Source organism: Diorhabda carinulata, chromosome 6 (assembly GCF_026250575.1).
Source record: "Diorhabda carinulata isolate Delta chromosome 6, icDioCari1.1, whole genome shotgun sequence".
Taxonomy (NCBI): Eukaryota; Metazoa; Arthropoda; class Insecta; order Coleoptera; family Chrysomelidae; genus Diorhabda; species Diorhabda carinulata.
Genome location: NC_079465.1, coordinates 31,376,307 through 31,398,667, shown reverse-complemented (window position 1 = coordinate 31,398,667; position 22,361 = coordinate 31,376,307). Strand labels below are relative to the sequence as shown.

The following is a 22,361-nucleotide window of genomic DNA, read 5'->3' as shown; positions in this document are numbered from 1 at the left end:
TCATTTGCGACGTTGCCAAATCAACTTTTTTCTACGAAAATTTTCGGATTTTCAAATTAATTTAGTGAAAATACTTTTTGAATGGAATAATTTTATTATGCAGATTACGTGCAACATGAATAAATTATATAAATAGAAAAAAAAATACACACACATATTTAAGTACATATCGCATTTCGAGGCGCGTCATTAAGATCATCGACATCGTTTTTTGGGCTCGAACATTGATACGCGTAACCCAAAATCGAATCGCGACCACAAAAAAAAACTTTTTTCCCGTACCTCGTAAAACGATTAGGGTAATAAATGTTCTTTGTGACGCTCCCCGTATAACGTTCCTCTATTTAAATCTGTTTAAAATATTTTCGATTTCGTCTGCGTGCGTCTGGTACCATTGGACGTTAATTTTAACAGTTTCTAACGATTGATCGACGCCCTTTCTAACATCCGAGAAAAGTTTCTTATTTTCTTCCAGGAATTTCTCGAACTGTAACAAAAAAATTCCATTTCAAAACTTTCCTTTTCCAAATTTCAACTATTTACATCGAAAAATTTCATTTTTCTTCCATAAAAATACCTAAAATACGAAATTTTCATTCGAAAAGACGACATTTTATCAAAATCACCCTGTATACTTCGCAATATGTCATTTGTCACTGATTAACCTCAAAAGTTCAATCATCGATAGAGATACAACCGTTATCGACGTTACGTAACGTATATATCCAGTAACCGTTATAAAATAACTGTCAGTTACGCCATCTCTACTTCAAATGTCAATCACGCCGTTATTTCTATTTTCGACACAAAATGGCGTTTCTTGTCGTTACTTCTTGTGTATGCAATCATCGTATCAAAATAACTGTCAGTTACGCCATTTCTACTTCGAATAACGATCTCCAAATGTCATTTACTTCGTTATTTTCGTAAAGTTGAATCAATATTATAGTTTTCCTTGGATTTTGGTCATAAATTCCACTTTTTCATATGAAACTTTCAATTTCGATTATCTAATTATGTTTTATTTGAGAAATGTCTTTCGGTGCATCCCCCGTATTCCGTTTCACCTTAAAATTATAAAATCTTCAATTTTCATCGTAGAATTTCGGAAAAAATTTCCTTTCCTACCAAAATGATGCCAAAACTGACGAAAAATTTAACCAAATTTCGATACGAGTTCATATACAGGCTGTTTCAAAATAAGTTGACATTCTAAGCTGGAAAACATTCCTTCTTAATTATTTTTTTTTCTCATTTCTCTGAGATTTCGTTCTTAAATTTAACAGATTTTCATATAAAAATTTCAACTTGATTGTTCCATTATTTTTTATTCGAGAAATGTCTTTCGCTACACCCCCTGTATACTTTTTCTCGCTAAAATAGGGAAAACTTTAAATTTGGTCGTAGAATTTCGAAAAAAAGTTCCGTTCCCACTAAAACCGATATCTAAAAGTACGAATACGTCACCGAAATTTCGATACTTGGTCATATACAGGTCGTTAGAAATTTTGTTGGCTTTCTAAAGTTGAAAAATTTTACTTTTTCAATTATTTTTTATCATTTTCCTGGGATTTTGGTCATAAATTACAGTTTTCCATTCGAAAATTTCAATTTTAATTATTTTTTCTTGAAAAATGTCTTTTCTAACCCAACCCCCTGTATACTGATTCACGTTAAAATACCGAAATCTACAAATTTGATCGTAGAATTTCGGAAAAAATTCCCTTTTCTACTAAACTGATGTCAAAAGTTACAAAAAATCAAAATTTCGATACGAGTTTATATACAGGTTGTTCGAAAATTAGTTGACATTCTAAGTTGGAAAACTTTCCTTCAATATTATTTTTTTCTTTCGTTTTTCTGGGATTTAGAGCATAAATTACAATTTTTTATGTGAAACGTTCAATTTTGATTACTAAATTTGTTCAATGTTTGAGAAATATCTTTCGGTACACCCCCTGTATACTACTTCACGTAAAAATACTGAAACCGTTAAATTTCATCGTAGAATTTCGGAAAAAGTTCCCTTTCCCTCTAAACGAACATTGTAGATTACAAAAATTTGAACGAAATTTCGATCCGGTGTTGCCAAGTTTGTATATAGAAAGTTTGTTTTTCAAAAATTTTAATATTCCCAATATTGGCGTAAAAATGGGGGTTCTTGTCTATTGTCGTTACTTCTTGTGTATCCAATCATCTCCGCGCGTTATTTCTAAGATGTCGAATCAAATTTCGACACAAAATGGCGTTTCTTATCGTCAATTTTGGTTTATATAATCGTCGTACCAAAATAACTGTCAGTTACGCCACCTCTACTTATGACACATAGTATTAACTCAATTAACGGCCACCAGGAGAATGAAAACAATCAACAACGTTGCCAAATTGCTGATATTTCCGCTATTCAAATTAAAACTGAATCACGTAATTACAAAAGCTACGCCATCTCTACGGTCAAATATGAATTATTCTACGGTAAAATAAAAGGAAACTGTAAAAAAATATTGGAAACTTACCTCTTGTTGTTCTTTGACGTTGGTAATTTGGGATGACAACGGTGACAAGTATCTTGTGAGTGTTTTTTTATTGGACAAGAAACTAGAGGAAAAAAAATTGAATTGAAACATTTTTTTATGGAAAAAAAATCGAGACACTCACTATTTATGTATCTTATCGATGTTATTGTAGAAGAAATTCTTGGCTATGAAATATCCGACGTTGTTTCTCGTCACCGTACCGAATACCGAACTACTGTCCTGTTTTCTGATGGTGGTATCGTTCAGAGACCAATCCAGATATCTGGATAATAACCAAATTTCCTCGGTACAACCCAATGTACTGAGTATACTATTTTTTTCGGTGGCGACGTTGGAATTTTGATATTTCTTCCATAGCAACTCCCATTCGGATTCCCCGCCGTGTTTTAGGCTTGTACAATAAACGGCGCCGCGCAAATCTTTCGGTATACTAAAAATCCATACGAAACGAATCGAATTTTTAACATTTTGTGTCGGAAAATGGAAAATTTACGCTCCTAATTGTGAAAAATATGAGTACGGCACTGGACTATTTCCCGAATATCGACTTTATTTAATTAGATCAGGATAGGAGACGTCGAAAATGATAGAAATTGAAGAAAAAATAATTTCCGGTCTCTAATTTTTTTTTTATAAGACTTGTAGTTTCACCAGAAATCGAGTAAAACCGTTGTTTACGCCAAAATAATCACCTACATCCCTTTACCGACCTCAGATCTCCCTTAAATTATTTTTCCTTCCGTTTTTATCATACTCTCCTCCTTTTCCTAATTTCCTAATTTAAACCCCTTATCAATAGAAAAACGCACGTCACTGTTATGTTTTATCATATACTCGTAACGAAAAAAAATCGGCAACACTGTATTCAATTGACGTGCCATAACAAACTATATTTAGAAGAATATTTAATCAGTGTTGCCAAGATTATAGAATTTCCTAGATTAAAAAATTTCTATACGAATTTGAAATATTTAAAAAAAAGTATATTTAACAAATATATCATCTGTTCAATTAATTTAAATTTTTTGTATTTTCATTTTTTGGGTAAAATTATTTTATTATTTCGCCCACCCGCCACTGTTTAGAACGATATAAAAAAAATCCTATCATACAGTTGAAGGAAGTTAAAGAAAATCTGACAACACCGAGTTTAATTTAGACGCGATGATCGACTGTCAAGATTCTCGTTGATATGTGAAAGGTTAGAATTTTGTAGTTCTCAACATTGTTTTGAAATTTTATCGTGTTAGTGTTAAAAAATAATTATAAATGTAAGTAAACTAAGTAATTTGCAAATTTATATAAGTACTTACGAATCTTCTTGTTTTAGTTTAATTTTATTAAACAATTCTTTCGCTTTAGTTACGCATTTGGGTACTTCGAACAAACAAGCTCTACTCACAATTAGAGCTTGCAATTTAATAGAATCTAATTTATCGGGATCGTTCATTACTTCGAAACCGTCGACTTTTTCATACATAGGCGTCAATAGACGCTTCATATATTCCTTAAAAAATAACCAGACAATAAACATTCCATCTTAAAAAAAAATTACAACTCACCTTATATTTACCGTAAATGGCGGATTTTTTTAATTGTTTCGTAATAACATCGGTTTTTTCTATAGCCGCTTTCCAAGGCATATATTCGTCTTCTTGATTCAAATATTTAAGTAAATTAAAAAACACTTCGTACTTTATGGTACCTATATATGCCAAATCAGCGGCGTCGCTTATTATTTGAACCCGATTTAAAGTCGGTATTTTACGAAAATCGGGACCTTGTAAATATTTCGTTATCATTTCCCAATTTTTTTCGTCGTAATTCACTTTATATATTCCTACAAAAAAAAAATAAACAAACCCCTTTAGAAAACGGAAATGATGAAAGCCGTGACGTGGCGTAGACACGTAACCAAAATGGTAGTAAACGGAAGTAGGTAAATAACAAAAGCAGTGACGTGGCATAGGCACGTCACAAAAATGGTGGTAAACGGAAGTAGTAAATAACAAAAGCAGTGACGTGGCGTTAATGTAAGTGTGATATTATCAGTGAAAAAACAATAATAGTGTAAAAACAAAAGTGATAAAGTGAACGTAAACGGAAATGTAACCAAAACCAATGAGTTAACAAAAGTGATAATAAACGGAGGTGACAAAAGCGGTGACGTGGCGTAGACACGTAACAAAAATGGTAGCAAACGGAAGTAGGTAAATAACAAAAGCAGTGACGTGGCGTAAACGAAAGTGTGACATTATCAGTGAAAAAAACAATAGTAGGAAAACAAAAGTGAACGTAAACGAAATGTAAGACAAATCAATGAGTTAACAAAAGTGGTAATAAACGGAAGTGACATAAGTAAGGAAAGTGAATAGCAGAAACAGTGATAAACGAAGGGATAACAAAAGTGTCGATGTGTGATTGTGTGGAAATTCCGTTTCTTGTTGCGAGTTGAATAAAATTTACACGTACACTTTGAAAGGTAAATTTTCTACATTCACGTAATGTTACTATGTTTCCATAACCTTAAAAATATTGAAAACAGTTTAACGATTTTCCCACATTAAAAAACATACCATTTATATTGTTTTTCGTTATTTTACCTGACATTTTATTATTGAATATAACCCATTCTTCTCCTTTAGCTATATTTTCGATTATATGCTCGTGTTTAGGACACGCCAGCCAATCGTCTGGTACGGTTTTGTTAAATTTTTTATTCGATTCAGTTGAATAAGTCAGAGGTACCCACCAACATGAATTTAGTTGATCTTTTGTATTTATAATGTCTCTTAAATGTCGATTCTAAAAAAATACAATATAATTTGTTAATCTGAAAATTCTCGAAATTGATTTTCTATTTTAATTTATTGTTTTTTTTGCAAATAAAAATCTAATATACAGGGTCATACAGTCTTCATCATTTTTGGTGTGTTTTAACTTATTTTTTTGGTAATATAAAATTTTTATTTTTAATATTTTCAAAGACAGACCCAAGTTTAAAAACCAAACACTTTTTTGATCAATAAAAAATGCAAAAACCACAAATTCCTCGATTTGTCTACAGAAAACTGTACTTGAAACTTTTTTTTACAAAGAACATCGAGTGATCTACCCTCAAAAATTATTTCCATCTATACAGATTGTCCCAAAACAGATAAAACATTTTGAAAATATACAGGGTGTGCCAATTGAAAATAAAAAAGTAATTGATGTTTGAATGCAGCCAAAGTGGACATCCTGTAGAACTGAAAATTATTACCTGAGTGATTTCCGCGGTTTTTTTTTCGTAATTTCTCGTTATCGTTATAAGCGGATAACCTGTTTGTAATGTCCACGTGTCCATAATCACTTTCACCGTCAAATTCGTCGGCAGACTTTTTTGTCTGTGAGCTTCTTCGGTCAAAGCCTGCCACAGATCGTCCTGCTCGGCGTTGCCGTATTTATGTTTTTTCAAATAATTACTGACGCCCCTTCTCAATATATCTTCGCCCAAAAATAACGTCATCATCCTGATCAGAGAAGATCCCTTTTTATAAGATATCGTATCGAATATTTCGTCTATTTCCTTAGGATTACCTATCGGTACGGAAACCTTAAAAAAAATTTGAGGTTAAGTTATTGTTAGTACGGCCAACCTCGATCTAGATTGATCCTGGTTCACTCCGAAGCATGTGGAACATTTTGTTACCCCCAAATTTGAGGTTATACACATGATAAATTGGAATTTGAGGTTATAAACACAATCAATTCATATTTGATGCTATAAATTCCGATATTTCAGCTTCGAAATACAATAAATTGATATTTGAGGTTATAAATATCGACGTTTGAAGTTATACACGCAAAAAATTGATAATTGAGGTTGTAAAAATCGATATTTGATCCTAGAAATACAATAAATTAATATTTGAGGTTATAAACATCGAAATTTGAGGTTAGAAATACAATAAATTGATATTTGAAGTTATAAACATTGAAATTTGAGGTTATAAACGCAATAAATTGATGTTTGAGAATCTAATCGCAATAAATTGATATTTGAGGTACTACACATAGAAATTTGAGGTTATTAATGCAGTTAATTGATAATTGAGGTTACAAACATCGTTATTTGAGGCTATAAATACAATAAATTGATACTTTATGTTAGAAACTTCGATATTTGAGGTTATAAACTTCGATATTTTAGTTTAGAAATACAATAAATTGATATTTGAAGCCTAAAACTTCGATATTTGAGGTAGAAATACAATAAATTGATATTTAAAGCTAGAAACATCGATATTTGAGGTTATAAACACAATAAATTGATATTTTAGGCTAGAAACTTCGATATTTGAAATGAGAAACACAATAAATTGATATTTTGTGTTAGGAACTTCGATATTTGAGGTTAGAATCACAATAAATTGATATTTCAAGTGATAAACATCGATATTTGAGGTTAGAATCACAACAGTTTGATATTTGAGGTTATAAACGCAAGAAATTATTATTTGAGGTACTAAACATCGAAATTTGATGTTATAAATACAATAAATTGATATTTCAAGTAATAAACATTGATATTTGAGGTTATAAACGCAAGAAATTGATATTTTGTGTTAGGAACTTCGATATTTGAGGTTATAAATACAATAAATTGATATTTCAAGTGATAAACATCGATATTTGAGGTTAGAATCACATCAGTTTGATATTTGAGGTTATAAACGCAAGAAATTATTATTTGAGGTACTAAACATCGAAATTTGATGTTATAAATACAATAAATTGATATTTCAAGTAATAAACATTGATATTTGAGGTTATAAACACAATAAATTGATATTTTAGGCTAGAAACTTCGATATTTGAAATGAGAAACACAATAAATTGATATTTTGTGTTAGGAACTTCGATATTTGAGGTTAGAATCACAATAAATTGATATTTCAAGTGATAAACATCGATATTTGAGGTTAGAATCACAACAGTTTGATATTTGAGGTTATAAACGCAAGAAATTATCATTTGAGGTACTAAACATCGAAATTTGAGGTTATAAATTCAATAAATTGATATTTTAAGTGATAAACATTGATATTTGAGGTTATAAACACAATAAATTGATATTTTAGGCTAGAAACTTCGATATTTGAAATGAGAAACACAATAAATTGATATTTTGTGTTAGGAACTTCGATATTTGAGGTTAGAATCACAATAAATTGATATTTCAAGTGATAAACATCGATATTTGAGGTTAGAATCACAACAGTTTGATATTTGAGGTTATAAACGCAAGAAATTATCATTTGAGGTACTAAACATCGAAATTTGAGGTTATAAATTCAATAAATTGATATTTTAAGTGATAAACATTGATATTTGAGGTTATAAACACAATAAATTGATATTTTAGGCTAGAAACTTCGATATTTGAAATGAGAAACACAATAAATTGATATTTTGTGTTAGGAACTTCGATATTTGAGGTTAGAATCACAATAAATTGATATTTCAAGTGATAAACATCGATATTTGAGGTTATAAACGCAAGAAATTATTATTTGAGGTACTAAACATCGAAATTTGAGGTTATAAACATAATAAATTGATATTTATACTTACCGGATGTGACGTTCTCAATGAATCGAAAGAGAAAACGTTCAACATATTATCGGCGTCTTCTTCTTCCAACGAATTCCATTGCGGAAAGAGAGCTCCTAATGCCAAGCTCGCCATATAAGTAGCGAAACCTTCGTTCAACCATAGATCCGTCCACCAATTCATCGTAACCAAATTTCCGAACCATTGATGGGCCAATTCGTGAGCTATGACGCTGGCGACGTTGTTCTGACTAGTTTTCGAAGATATTTTGGGATCGTATAATAAATAAGTTTCTCTATAAGTGATCAGACCCCAATTTTCCATAGCGCCGGCGCTAAAATCCGGTATGGCGATCATATCTTGTTTCGGTAGGGGATATTCGATATCGAAGAATTTCTCGTAATATTCTAAACATTTCGGACCGACTTCGGCAGCGAAATCCACCTAGAAATAATAATTACTTCCAATAATGATTTATCTTTGAATTTAGTCATCCTCAACCTCTTCCTTTACGAGCTACTTCTACCTCAGGAAACGTTCGAGGTCTAGCAGATTCTGTGGCGAGGTCTCCCACCTCTTTACAAGGCGTTACTACATCAGGAAACGTTCGAGGTCTAGCAGATTCTGTGGGGAGGGCTCCCACCTCTTTACAAGGCGCTGCTACCTCAGGAAACGTTCGAGAGGTATGGCAGATTCTGTGGCGAGGTGTCCCACCTCTTTACATGGCGTTGCTATCTCAGGAAACGTTCGAGGTCTAGCAGATTCTGTAGGGAGGGCTCCCACCTCTTTACAAGGCGTTGCTACCTCAGGAAACGTTCGAGGTCTAGCAGATTCTGTGACGAGGTCTCCCACCTCTTTACAAGGCGTTTTTACCTCAGGAAACGTTCGAGGTCTAGCAGATTCTGTGGGGAGGTGTCCCACCTCTTTACAAGGCGCTGCTACTTCAGGAAACTTTCGAGGTCTGGCAGATTCTGTGGCGATTGAAATAGATTAAGAAGATGTACGTACCTGATCCAAAGCGTCTTTTCTCGCCCAAATTCTAAACGTAACGTTGTTGTGCTCGACCGGTTCGCCTTTTTTGTATTCGAAATCGGATACGACGTAAGCTACTAGATAAGTCGACATGGGAACCGACGTATCGAAATGATCCCAATACCAACCCGGTTTTTCTTTCCTGAAATACCATATATCCGAACGTCAAATTTCGATATAATAAAAATAAATTTCGACTCACAATGGTTGTGTGTTGATTAGAGGCATGTTACTGATGGATTTGTAGCCTTCTCTTCTTCCTATGCTGATATCGAATGTTGCTTTCATCGCCGGTTCGTCGAAACAAGGAAAAGCCATTCGAGCGCTTATAGCTTCGAATTGCGTTACTCCCAACCATTTCTTTCGACGTTCTTTTTTATTATAATAACTGCTTCTATAAAAACCTATGACAAAAAAATACAATTTCAAACTGGGACAGTCTAGATCCGTCTGGAAGATATCCAACAATGGAAAATCAAATTTCCCAGCAGTCTTGAGGGTTTACTCCAAAACGGTTCAAAGAATCAATATTTTAGAGTAAATAGAAAGAGAAAAAAATAAGATCAAACCTAGAACAACATCAAGAAACGCGATATCTTGAAAATGCGGTTTCACAACAACCTGGAGAAACCTCCGACTTCTTGGAGGTGTCTTACTCTTACTATACCCCTCACGAACGTAAAGGAGGTGATGGATTCATCCTCCTCAAAAGATCCAATACGCTTTTTGAATTATTCCTAGTTTCCTCTCAGAAAGTTCAGATTGTGGAACGTCCGCAGCTACCATCTTTTATTTCGTAGTTTCCAAGTGTAGTGCTTCGGAATTCCGTAGTTTTCCAAACTTTAAGATGAAGGTGAAGATAATCTGCTAATGCGTTGAAGCATCAGTGGGTGTTGGGTTGAAAAAACGACAAACGAAAAACCAAGGAGACTCCGATCTATACTGAATAATGGAGCCGTAGATCGCACAAAAGGATCCAGGAGGAGTAGCTCGGCTGGAGCGGGTTTCCTCGGAGGAAAACCCAAAATAAACGAATCTTTTTCGCTTGGGGAACAAACTACTTGGTCCTATGAGGTAGATCCACTCCACTGGGATCACCAATGGACCTAGAAAGTCTCTGGATTCTCTACGGTTTGTTTGCAAAACGGGCACCGCAATTATGGAGACGGTGATGTAGCGAATGGAAAAATTGGGGTGTTTCGGGGGTGTATTGAGAAGTTGTCGTTGTAGCAAATATTATACGAGGTCGTTTAGATATTATCTTACCTGCCAAACCGTCGTCGAGTTTACCAGAAAAACCAATATAAATATCATATTTACGACGTTCGGGTATTAAATTTTTATCCAGAACCAATATTAGAAAATCGTTTTCTTTCTCAACAACGACATCCGATATTTCGATCGATTTCAAATCGTCGTTCGATTTGACGACGATCGTATCCTTATTTATATTCAAATTTTTCGAATGCAATGTTATATTTTGAGTTGGATTCAAACAAGTCACCTGCAAAGAAAATATTCATTTTTTTTTTTTTTTCGAAACTCGATTCATTTGAATATTGGGTTAACTGTGGACGTTATCGTAATCAAGGTCGCTATAAAATACGTTAACAAGAACGCGCGGACAATTTACGCGAGGTTAGTGACACAAATTTTACGGTTTCTTCAAGTTACGAACTTGACCTTAACGTACAAGTGGCTCAATATAATTTTATTCGTACTTTGCACGTCGAAAAAAAGAAATTTCTTTATAATATTGAAGTTATTTAACTCGCTATTCCTTCTCATGTTCCTAGCAAGAGGAAAGTTGCAAAATTACTATCCCAAATAACATATATCTTTGCTTAAAAGATTGTTGTTTGAGCAACCTCCTCCTATCAAGTTTTTTTTTCTTCAAAAAAACCTTTCCTGGTATCATTCGTGTCTTTCTTGCATCTTTATACCCTTTTGGGATCAAGAGATAAGGAAAATCGTCTTCCTAGTTATCCTTATCAAGGTAGATGACTTTAAATTTGCTTCTGCACATTTGGGATGATTAAACGCGCTTTTTGCACTCCAGAATCCTTGTTCGGGAGCCTCACGTTTATTTGGGGTAGTTATGATGAAAAAATTACTTCCCGAATCATGTTTTAGTAATCGAAAATATTTTTGGATCATTTTAGAGTCATTAGAATAGTCAAAAACGGTTTTTGGGTTATTTTAGAGTCGTCAAAGGCAACCAGAAAAATATAGAATTATCAAAAACCGGTTTTCGGTTATTCTAGGGCCAATAAAAGCATCCAAAGGAATTAAAAACCGGTTTTCTGTTATTTAAGAGTCATTAAAGGCAACCCAACGATTATATAATAATCAAAAACCGGTTTTCTGTTATTTTAGAGTCATTAAAGGCAACCCAACGAATATAAGATAATAAAAAACCGGTTTTCGGTTATTCTAGGGTCAATAAAAGCATCCAAAGGAATGTAGGTTCATCAAAAACCGATTTTCTGTTATTTTAGAGTCATTAAAGGCAACCCAACGAATATAAGATAATCAAAAACCGGTTTTCGGTTATTCTAGGGTCAATAAAAGCATCCAAAGGAATGTAGGTTCATCAAAAACCGGTTTTCTGTTATTTTAGAGTCATTAAAGGCAACCCAACGAATATAAGATAATAAAAAACCGGTTTTCGGTTATTCTAGGGTCAATAAAAGCATCCAAAGGAATGTAGGTTCATCAAAAACCGATTTTCTGTTATTTTAGAGTCATTAAAGGCAACCCAACGAATATAAGATAATAAAAAACCGGTTTTCGGTTATTCTAGGGTCAATAAAAGCATCCAAAGGAATGTAGGTTCATCAAAAACCGATTTTCTGTTATTTTAGAGTCATTAAAGGCAACCCAAGGAATATAGGATCATCAAAAACCGATTTTCTGTTATTTTAGAGTCATTAAAGGCAACCCAACGAATATAAGATAATCAAAAACCGGTTTTCGGTTATTCTAGGGTCAATAAAAGCATCCAAAGGAATGTAGGTTCATCAAAAACCGGTTTTCTGTTATTTTAGACTCATTACAGACAACCCAAGGAATATAGGATCATCAAAAACCGATTTTCTGTTATTTTAGAGTCATTAAAGGCAACCCAACGAATATAAGATAATCAAAAACCGGTTTTCGGTTATTCTAGGGTCAATAAAAGCATCCAAAGGAATGTAGGTTCATCAAAAACCGGTTTTCTGTTATTTTAGACTCATTACAGACAACCCAAGGAATATAGGATCATCAAAAACCGATTTTCTGTTATTTTAGAGTCATTAAAGGCAACCCAACGAATATAAGATAATCAAAAACCGGTTTTCGGTTATTCTAGGGTCAATAAAAGCATCCAAAGGAATGTAGGTTCATCAAAAACCGGTTTTCTGTTATTTTAGAGTCATTAAAGGCAACCCAAGGAATATAGGATCATCAAAAACCGGTTTTCGGTTATTCTAGGGTCATTAAAAGCATTAAATAGGTTAATTAAATCATCCAAAAACCGGTTTTCCGTTATTCTAGGATTATTAAAAACAACAAAGGGATTTTAGTATCATTCTCGACTAAAATATCATTATTTGTATGATTCTTAGATGCTATTTTTAACTTACAGTTATCCAAACTTTTCCATCGAAATTAAAATTGTTCTCTTCTTCTCCCAAATACGAAATGATTTCCAATTTGTAATGTTCGGGAAGGACATCATTAGGCAATCGATAACAAATCGATATATGTATTAAGGTCAGCAAAAATATCAATCGAGACATAATCAGAAACGAATCTGAAACGAAATAACACTGTCAAATAACGTATTCCAGGTATTGAGACAGCGTGACGTAAAAAAAAAGAAGTTGGTAACACTGATTTGTACACAACGATGACGTTGTTGACGTTTTTATCTGTGGCCGATTTTAATTGCGTTTAAAAAAAGAAGAAGAAAATGAAATCCGTACTTATAAAAGTGAATACAATTGAAATGGTTGATAGAGCACGTAAATTGAGGTTATGAAATCAGGAAAAAAATATAAATAACGAAATAACTACTTGAGCATGAATAAATATTATACGATATGAGTTGAAAGTATAAAAACATCGACCTGACTACGATAATTTCACGAATTTATTAAATTATCGTTTTGCAATCCATATTTAATAAAGGTACAAAATTTCAAATCAATCTGACGTTTTGAAATGGGAAAAAATCGAGTCTAAAAGTTTCTTTAAGTGTTTCCCTATCGACCTGACTACGATAATTTCACGAATTTATTAAATTATCATATCAATCTCCAATCAATAACCAAAATCTCAAATCAATCCGAAATTCCCATGAAATGAACCTAAAAAAAGCTTGTTGGAAACTGGGAATTTCTCGACGTTTCGACTTCCAATAAAAAGCTATCATCAATAAAAAGCGAGGTTAGAATAAATTATCGTTAATAAGTATTCGATTCCATGGACCCCCCCCGTATACTAAACCTTTATAATGGAGTACAGCGTTGCCATGTTGTATTATTAAATGTGTTTTAATTACTTAACCTAACTTTTGATTCAAATTTCACATAAAATGTAAATAAACAATGACACAACAGTATTTTGACAACGTCGTGAAGTGTTACCAACTGTCTAATTTTAATTTCCCAGTGGATTGATCAAAAATTCTTATTTGTTTTTTTTTGGCTATAAAAATCACTAAAAATTCGTTATCTACCATCGAAAACATAGACTCGTTACTACCAACTGTTGTTTTTGTCATAATTTCTTCGAATTAATCAGTTGTTTCATTATTAAAGTTTTTTTAATTAAAGATATTATCGTTGTACGTATATTTTATTTTCATTTCCTTACTTTGGACCCGCACTGTATAATAAATTCCTGTCATTACAGTAACATCTTAACAACAAAAATATTATTCAATTGTTTATCTTCCTATCTATTAAACTGACTGTATTAAAAATATCTTTTATTGTTATGTAATAACATAACCTAACTTTTATTATATCAAGTACTAGGTTCGCATTTAAAATGAATTCGAATCGAAATAAAAAAAAAATATTGAATAATATTAATTTAATTTCATTGTCTTTCAATGCGCCATTTTATTAAAATGAGTAATAATTAAATTACGTGGATTCTTGTTTATATACGAGGTTCGCTTAAAAATACCTCGATAAATATCAATCCTACGTTAACTTGGTTATTATAAATTTTTTTCTAAAAAAGTTATTGACGAAAATTTCAGGTAACAGCATTTTGAATATCTGGAAAGTATACGGACATATACAGGGTGACTCATAATTGCGTGATTAAGCAAACATAATTTTCTTAACATACCTTGTATATATTTTCATATTTAGTTTTCTTATTTATTATTGTTGATCGTAAAATAAATAATTATTAATTCGCTAGGCTATTTACATATATATAGGGTGTTTAATTTTTTATGACGTAGTTATTTCGATATAAAAATGGTTGTATTTTGATAAAACCGCATATTGTGAAAACGAGGATTGGAGTAGGGATTTGAATATGTTGAAATATACGAGGGTTGTGTTAAAAATTATCGATCTCATTCTGAAAAAGTCGATACTTACGGTGTGGGAAACTTTTCGGACGAACCTCGTATAAATGATATTTTGCGTAATTGAAAAAAACCAGATTCTTAGTTAGCGTATGATTAATATTAATCAAATGATACGAATCCATCTGTTTTGGTAGATAATTTCGCGTTTTTTCCAAATGGAATACACTGGTCGACGAAAAACACCCAAATAAAAAAAATTATCATCGTCCAATAGAAAATATTTTGAAATTAGATATTGTGGACCAAATTTTAATGGTGGATTCACTAATTGATTAAAAATTGAAAAAAAAAAAAAATTTGGAATATTGTGATTGATATTTTTTTATGAATTCTATGCTATTTTCTTTATAAATTCTAGAAGAAACTAGAAATTTTGAACTTATTTTCGATATTTTAATCATTTTAGTTTGAAAAATGTCTCTCGCTGCATCCCCCGTATACTTTTTCTCGCTAAAATAGCCTAAACTATAAATTTGGTCGTAGAATTTCGAAAAAAAAATTCCTGTCCTACAAAAATTACGAAAACTTTAAAGAAATTTGGATAATAGTTCATATACAGGTTGTTCGGAAATTAGTTGACATTCTGAATTGAATAATTTTGCTTTTTCTTATAGATTTCAATCATTTTTGTGTAATTTTGTTCATAAATTCAAGTTTTTTAAGTGAAAATTACAATTTTTTAGCTATTTTCGATGTTTTAATCGTTTTAATTCGAACAATGTTTTTCTTTACACACCCTGTATATTATTTTACGTTTAAATACCGAAATCTACAAATTTGATCGTAGAATTTCGAAAAAAATTCCCTTTAGCACTAAACTGAAGTCAAAAATTACGAAAACTTTAACGAAATTTCGATAATAGTTCATATACAGGTTGTTCGGAAATTAGTTGACATTCTGAATTCAATAATTTCGCTTTTTCTAATAGATTTTAATCATTTTTGTGTAATTTTGTTCAAAAATTCAAATTTTTTAAGTGAAAATTGCAATTTTTAAGTTATTTTAGATATTTTAATCGTTTTAATTAGAATTTTTTAATTTTTGATTTATTTGCTGGAAAAATAAAAAAATATTTCAAATTGCCAATCAATTTTTAAATATTAGCGGGTTAAATTTTTTTTTTTTTGGAAAACTAATTCTATCATATTATTTAGCTTAAAATTTCCTACAAATTTTTTGTTCACAATTTTTTTGTACGATCAAAAATTAAGAAGATATCAACATAAATGTAGGAAACTATAAACAGTGTCATAAGCTTTAACCAATTCCATGATTAAATATTGATGTGAGGTTATTTTTAAATCTTGATTTCCGTACTAAAACGGAATATTTTCTACAAATTCCTTCATTATTTTATGACCACAAAACACGTTTATTTATTTTTTTTTTCAAAACCACTTAAATTTAATTTAATTACCCCACCTGACGTCTTTTCTATAAATTTATGACCGAATATCATAGGTTAATCGAATACGTTCAAATTTTTATCTCAAATTGCTTCCATAATCTTATACAGTGTGATACATAATTATATCATTCCAATTTTTCGAAAATCCACCTCAAAGGCATTAAATATTACTTATCATCTATTGATTCTGTATATTAATATCTGAATTGTCACCAATCGAAAATTTCAATGAAATTTCGATAATAGTTCATATACAGGTTGTTCGGAAACTAGATGACATTCTGAATTGAATATTTTCGCTTTTTCTAATAGATTTTAATCATTTTTGTGTAATATTGTTCATAAATTCAAGTTTTTTAAATGTAAATTTCAATTTTTTAGCTATTTTCGATGTTTTAATCGTTTTAATTCGAACAAAGTTTCTCTTTACACACCCTGTATACTATTTTATGTTTAAATACCGAAATCTACAAATTTGATCGTAGAATTTCGAAAAAAATTCCCTTTGGCACTAAACTGAAGTCAAAAATTACGAAAACTTTAAAGAAATTTGGATAATAGTTCATATACAGGTTGTTCGGAAACTAGATGACATTCTGAATTGAATATTTTCGCTTTTTCTAATAGATTTCAATCATTTTTGTGTAATATTGTTCATAAATTCAAGTTTTTTAAATGTAAATTTCAATTTTTAAGTTATTTTCGATATTTTAATCGTTTTAATTCGAACAAAGTTTCTCTTTACACACCCTGTATACTATTTTACGTTTAAATACCGAAATCTACAAATTTGATCGTAGAATTTCGAAAAAAATTCCCTTTGGCACTAAACTGAAGCCAAAAATTACGAAAACTTTAAAGAAATTTGGATAATAGTTCATATACAGGTTGTTCGGAAATTAGTTGACATTCTGAATTGAATAATTTTGCTTTTTCTAATAGATTTCAATCATTTTTGTGTAATTTTGTTCATAAATTCAAGTTTTTTAAATGTAAATTTCAATTTTTTAGTTATTTTCGATATTTTAATCGTTTTAATTCGAACAAAGTTTCTCTTTACACACCCTGTATACTATTTTACGTTTAAATACCGAAATCTACAAATTTGATCGTAGAATTTCGAAAAAAATTCCCTTTGGCACTAAACTGAAGCCAAAAATTACGAAAACTTTAAAGAAATTTCGATAATAGTTCATATACAGGTTGTTCGGAAACTAGATGGCATTCTGAATTGAATATTTTCGCTTTTTCTAATAGATTTTAATCATTTTTGTGTAATATTGTTCATAAATTCAAGTTTTTTAAATGTAAATTTCAATTTTTTAGCTATTTTCGATGTTTTAATCGTTTTAATTCGAACAAAGTTTCTCTTTACACACCCTGTATACTATTTTACGTTTAAATACCGAAATCTACAAATTTGATCGTAGAATTTCGAAAAAAATTCCCTTTGGCACTAAACTGAAGCCAAAAATTACGAAAACTTTAAAGAAATTTGGATAATAGTTCATATACAGGTTGTTCGGAAATTAGTTGACATTCTGAATTGAATAATTTTGCTTTTTCTAATAGATTTCAATCATTTTTGTGTAATTTTGTTCATAAATTCAAGTTTTTTAAATGTAAATTTCAATTTTTTAGTTATTTTCGATATTTTAATAGTTTTAATTCGAACAAAGTTTCTCTTTACACACCCTGTATACTATTTTACGTTTAAATACCGAAATCTACAAATTTGATCGTAGAATTTCGAAAAAAATTCCCTTTGGCACTAAACTGAAGCCAAAAATTACGAAAACTTTAAAGAAATTTGGATAATAGTTCATATACAGGTTGTTCGGAAATTAGTTGACATTCTGAATTGAATAATTTTGCTTTTTCTAATAGATTTCAATCATTTTTGTGTAATTTCGTTCATAAATTCAAGTTTTTTAAATGTAAATTTCAATTTTTAGGTTATTTTCGATATTTTAATCGTTTTAATTCGAACAAAGTTTCTCTTTACACACCCTGTATACTATTTTACGTTTAAATACCGAAATCTACAAATTTGATCGTAGAATTTCGAAAAAAATTCCCTTTGGCACTAAACTGAAGCCAAAAATTACGAAAACTTTAAAGAAATTTGGATAATAGTTCATATACAGGTTGTTCGGAAATTAGTTGACATTCTGAATTGAATAATTTTGCTTTTTCTAATAGATTCCAATCATTTTTGTGTAATTTTGTTCATAAATTCAAGTTTTTTAAGTGAAAATTTCAATTTTTTAGCTATTTTCGATGTTTTAATCGTTTTAATTCGAACAATGTTTTTCTTTACACACCCTGTATACTATTTTACGTTTAAATACCGAAATCTACAAATTTGATCGTAGAATTTCGAAAAAAATTTCCTTTAGCACTAAACTGAAGTCAAAAATTACGAAAACGTCAATGAAATTTCGATAATAGTTCATATACAGGTTGTTCGGAAACTAGATGACATTCTGAATTGAATATTTTCGCTTTTTCTAATAGATTTTAATCATTTTTGTGTAATATTGTTCATAAATTCAAGTTTTTTAAATGTAAATTTCAATTTTTAAGTTATTTTCGATATTTTAATCGTTTTAATTCGAACAAAGTTTCTCTTTACACACCCTGTATACTATTTTACGTTTAAATACCGAAATCTACAAATTTGATCGTAGAATTTCGAAAAAAATTCCCTTTGGCACTAAACTGAAGCCAAAAATTACGAAAACTTTAAAGAAATTTGGATAATAGTTCATATACAGGTTGTTCGGAAACTAGATGACATTCTGAATTGAATAATTTCGCTTTTTCTAATAGATTTCAATCATTTTTGTGTAATTTTGTTCATAAATTCAAGTTTTTTAAGTGAAAATTTCAATTTTTTAGCTATTTTCGATGTTTTAATCGTTTTAATTCGAACAATGTTTTTCTTTACACACCCTGTATATTATTTTATGTTTAAATACCGAAATCTACAAATTTGATCGTAGAATTTCGAAAAAAATTCCCTTTGGCACTAAACTGAAGTCAAAAATTACGAAAACTTTAAAGAAATTTGGATAATAGTTCATATACAGGTTGTTCGGAAACTAGATGACATTCTGAATTGAATATTTTCGCTTTTTCTAATAGATTTCAATCATTTTTGTGTAATTTTGTTCATAAATTCAAGTTTTTTAAATGTAAATTTCAATTTTTAAGTTATTTTCGATATTTTAATCGTTTTAATTCGAACAAAGTTTCTCTTTACACACCCTGTATACTATTTTACGTTTAAATACCGAAATCTACAAATTTGATCGTAGAATTTCGAAAAAAATTCCCTTTGGCACTAAACTGAAGCCAAAAATTACGAAAACTTTAAAGAAATTTGGATAATAGTTCATATACAGGTTGTTCGGAAATTAGTTGACATTCTGAATTGAATAATTTTGCTTTTTCTAATAGATTCCAATCATTTTTGTGTAATTTTGTTCATAAATTCAAGTTTTTTAAGTGAAAATTTCAATTTTTTAGCTATTTTCGATGTTTTAATCGTTTTAATTCGAACAATGTTTTTCTTTACACACCCTGTATACTATTTTACGTTTAAATACCGAAATCTACAAATTTGATCGTAGAATTTCGAAAAAAATTTCCTTTAGCACTAAACTGAAGTCAAAAATTACGAAAACTTTAACGAAATTTCGATAATAGTTCGTATACAGGTTGTTCGGAAATTAGTTGACATTCTGAATTAAATAATTTCGATTCTTTAATAGATTTCAATCATTTTTGTGTAATTTTGTTAATAAATTCAAGTTTTTTGAGTGAAATCGAAACCAAAAGAAATATTTCATTTAATTTCGAAAAAAAAAAAGAAACACTTTCATTGATTCTAATACGGAGAAGATTATTTTCTGAATGAATTAATATTGCCTCAATTTGTTATTCAACATTTTCTTTTCTACAACGCACTGTACAATAAGGAATTAGAAATCTGAGACTCACCTAGTATTACGACACGTTACATATACTTATCAAAATATTGAATAGAATGTAAATATTATACACTCAACTACATTTATTAAAATATCAATGTTAAGCTTTATATTTTTTTTCTTCTCAAAGCGAATCGACTTCTACGACTGCGACATAGTATCAACTTGAATCATTATATATTGCGGTACCCTCATCGATAATTTTACATACACACAGTCTCTCTCTAATTGATCGAATGTCATGTCATATTATGTTTATAAATTGATACAGTACGATCTCTTTTTTTCATACGTATAAATCTGATTATAAAATGCGGTTTAGTACATCGCATAATAAATAATAACAATGTAATATAGTCCAGTCAAATTAAATCCTAATAGCTTAAATAATAAATAAATGATAAAATGTCTGCGATATCTAATGAAATGTTACGAAATTAACCCGAATCACGTTCGGAAACTGATCTAGTTGATCAATTGTTTCATTTGTCTATGGTTTTTTAAACTTCTATAGTTATTTATGCGACAAGTATGATAAAAAAAGAGATTTTTACGACGATTGTGTATCGAAAAAATGCTTTTACACACAAATTACGTAAAAGCGCGACTTGAACCCGGGACCTTCCGCGTTTGGGCTTCGTACTCTAGCCGCGACATTACGGAGACCTTAATAATACGTTTTGTTTTTGTTAAAGTATGTTATTGGGATTTGCTGTTACAACTAAAGCGATATAATGGAAGAATTAACGCACAAAAAATAATAAAAATCAAAAATTCTTCTCCTTTTAGACCTTTTTATATGTTTTTCCCGCTAAACTTTCTTGATTTTAGCACTGTTTTGATTAAATATAAATTTTTTATAACTAAAAGTACGACGAAACGTCAATTTTTTTACCTTCTTTACAAACTAAACAGAAACGATCTGGAATTTAGACAATTAGGAATAAAAAACGTATAATTTTACCACACTATTAATCAGAAGTATTAATATTATTACTAATATCAATATAATCAAAATTAATTGCGAATTTATTAATTATAAAAAATCAATAAATACTAAATTGATCTTTTAATATTTCGTAACAATTTGCTTTCATATAATACAGTTGGGATAAATTTAAATAACCGTTAGTAACGCCATCTTCACTCCCAATGTCAAATTCAAAAGTTGTTTATTTCATCTTATTACAGAAAACTGCAAAAAAAAAGTTTTTTTTCTTTTGTTACATTTATAACTAGATAATTTAACAACAGATGGCGGGATTTACTTCATTACTTTACAGTCGCCATATTTAACCCGAACTCAGCTGATTTAGCAATTGTTTTTCTCATAATAAGGCTCATAGAATCGTAATTCACATTCTCAAATACTAAATCAAAATTTTTTCAAGAACTCAATAATATTTTCAACTAAAAAAAAGAAAATAATTAATTTTGCGTCATAATTCGACCACTTTCATATGGCCACACTGATTTAACTAACCATTAGTTACGCCATCTTTACTTTTAACTTCGAATCTCGAATTCATTTATTACAGGAAACTGTAAAAATTAATTTATTAGACGCTTCTCATCGCGATAGTTCTATAAATTAACAATAGATGGCAGGATTTATTTCACTATTTATCATTTTTGAGGTTATATTCGTATAAAGTTTTACAGTGTGTTCCATAGTTACGGTCTTTTTGAGATTCAAATTATTTCAGTTAAATTACACCAAAAATTTGAGGGGATAACTTCGATTTCAGTTAAATTTCTGTTGTTTTAGTAAAATTCCACCAAAAATTGGATCTATTTACTAACATTTGCCATGTTTTATTGCTTTCATAGATAAAGTATGTTGCGCCATCTTTACTTCCAGCTTCAAAACCAAAAGTTGTTTATTCTACCGTATTACAGGAAACTGTAAAAATAAAATGAGTGTAATAAAGAGTTTTCTACAAGCGTTTCGGCGCAATAGTTTCATTATTCAACAACAGATGGCGGGTTTTATTTCATTACATTACATTACACAAAATTTTGATGAATGAATTATTATTGTAATTGGTAGAATCAATGAAAATAATACAAAAACATCATTTATGAATTAAATTTATTTATTTTTATGATATTTTTATCAACTCCACCCTGTGTTATATTTTACAACATATTACATAACTACATTCCTTTTATTAATAACATGGTACAAATATTGGTT

At 30.2% G+C, this 22,361-nt stretch overlaps 1 protein-coding gene across 1 annotated transcript; it reads right to left on the bottom strand.

Moving 5' to 3' along the window:
- Positions 1-74: 74 nt before the first annotated feature.
- Positions 75-20,397, bottom strand: LOC130895877 (aminopeptidase N-like). Its single transcript, XM_057803464.1, has 13 exons — positions 20,175-20,397; positions 12,791-12,960; positions 10,431-10,668; positions 9,367-9,568; positions 9,141-9,306; positions 8,154-8,576; positions 5,800-6,132; positions 5,141-5,342; positions 4,100-4,377; positions 3,851-4,044; positions 2,659-2,967; positions 2,517-2,598; positions 75-487 (listed from the first exon to the last, which is right to left on the bottom strand). Exons 2-13 carry the CDS (start codon positions 12,944-12,946, stop codon positions 341-343), a joined length of 2,730 nt encoding a protein of 909 aa, XP_057659447.1. The 5' UTR covers positions 12,947-12,960; positions 20,175-20,397; the 3' UTR covers positions 75-340.
- Between the last annotated feature and the right edge of the window lie 1,964 nt (positions 20,398-22,361).

Coding starts and splice junctions, on each gene's coding strand:
- LOC130895877 (XM_057803464.1), bottom strand. CDS start 12,946: ATGTCTCGATTGATATTTTTGCTGACCTTAATACATATATCGATTTGT. Junction 10,669..12,790: donor ATGGAAAAGTTTGGATAACT/GTAAGTTAAAAA, acceptor TTTTCTTTGCAG/GTGACTTGTTTGAATCCAAC. Junction 6,133..8,153: donor CATTGAGAACGTCACATCCG/GTAAGTATAAAT, acceptor ATTTTTTTTAAG/GTTTCCGTACCGATAGGTAA.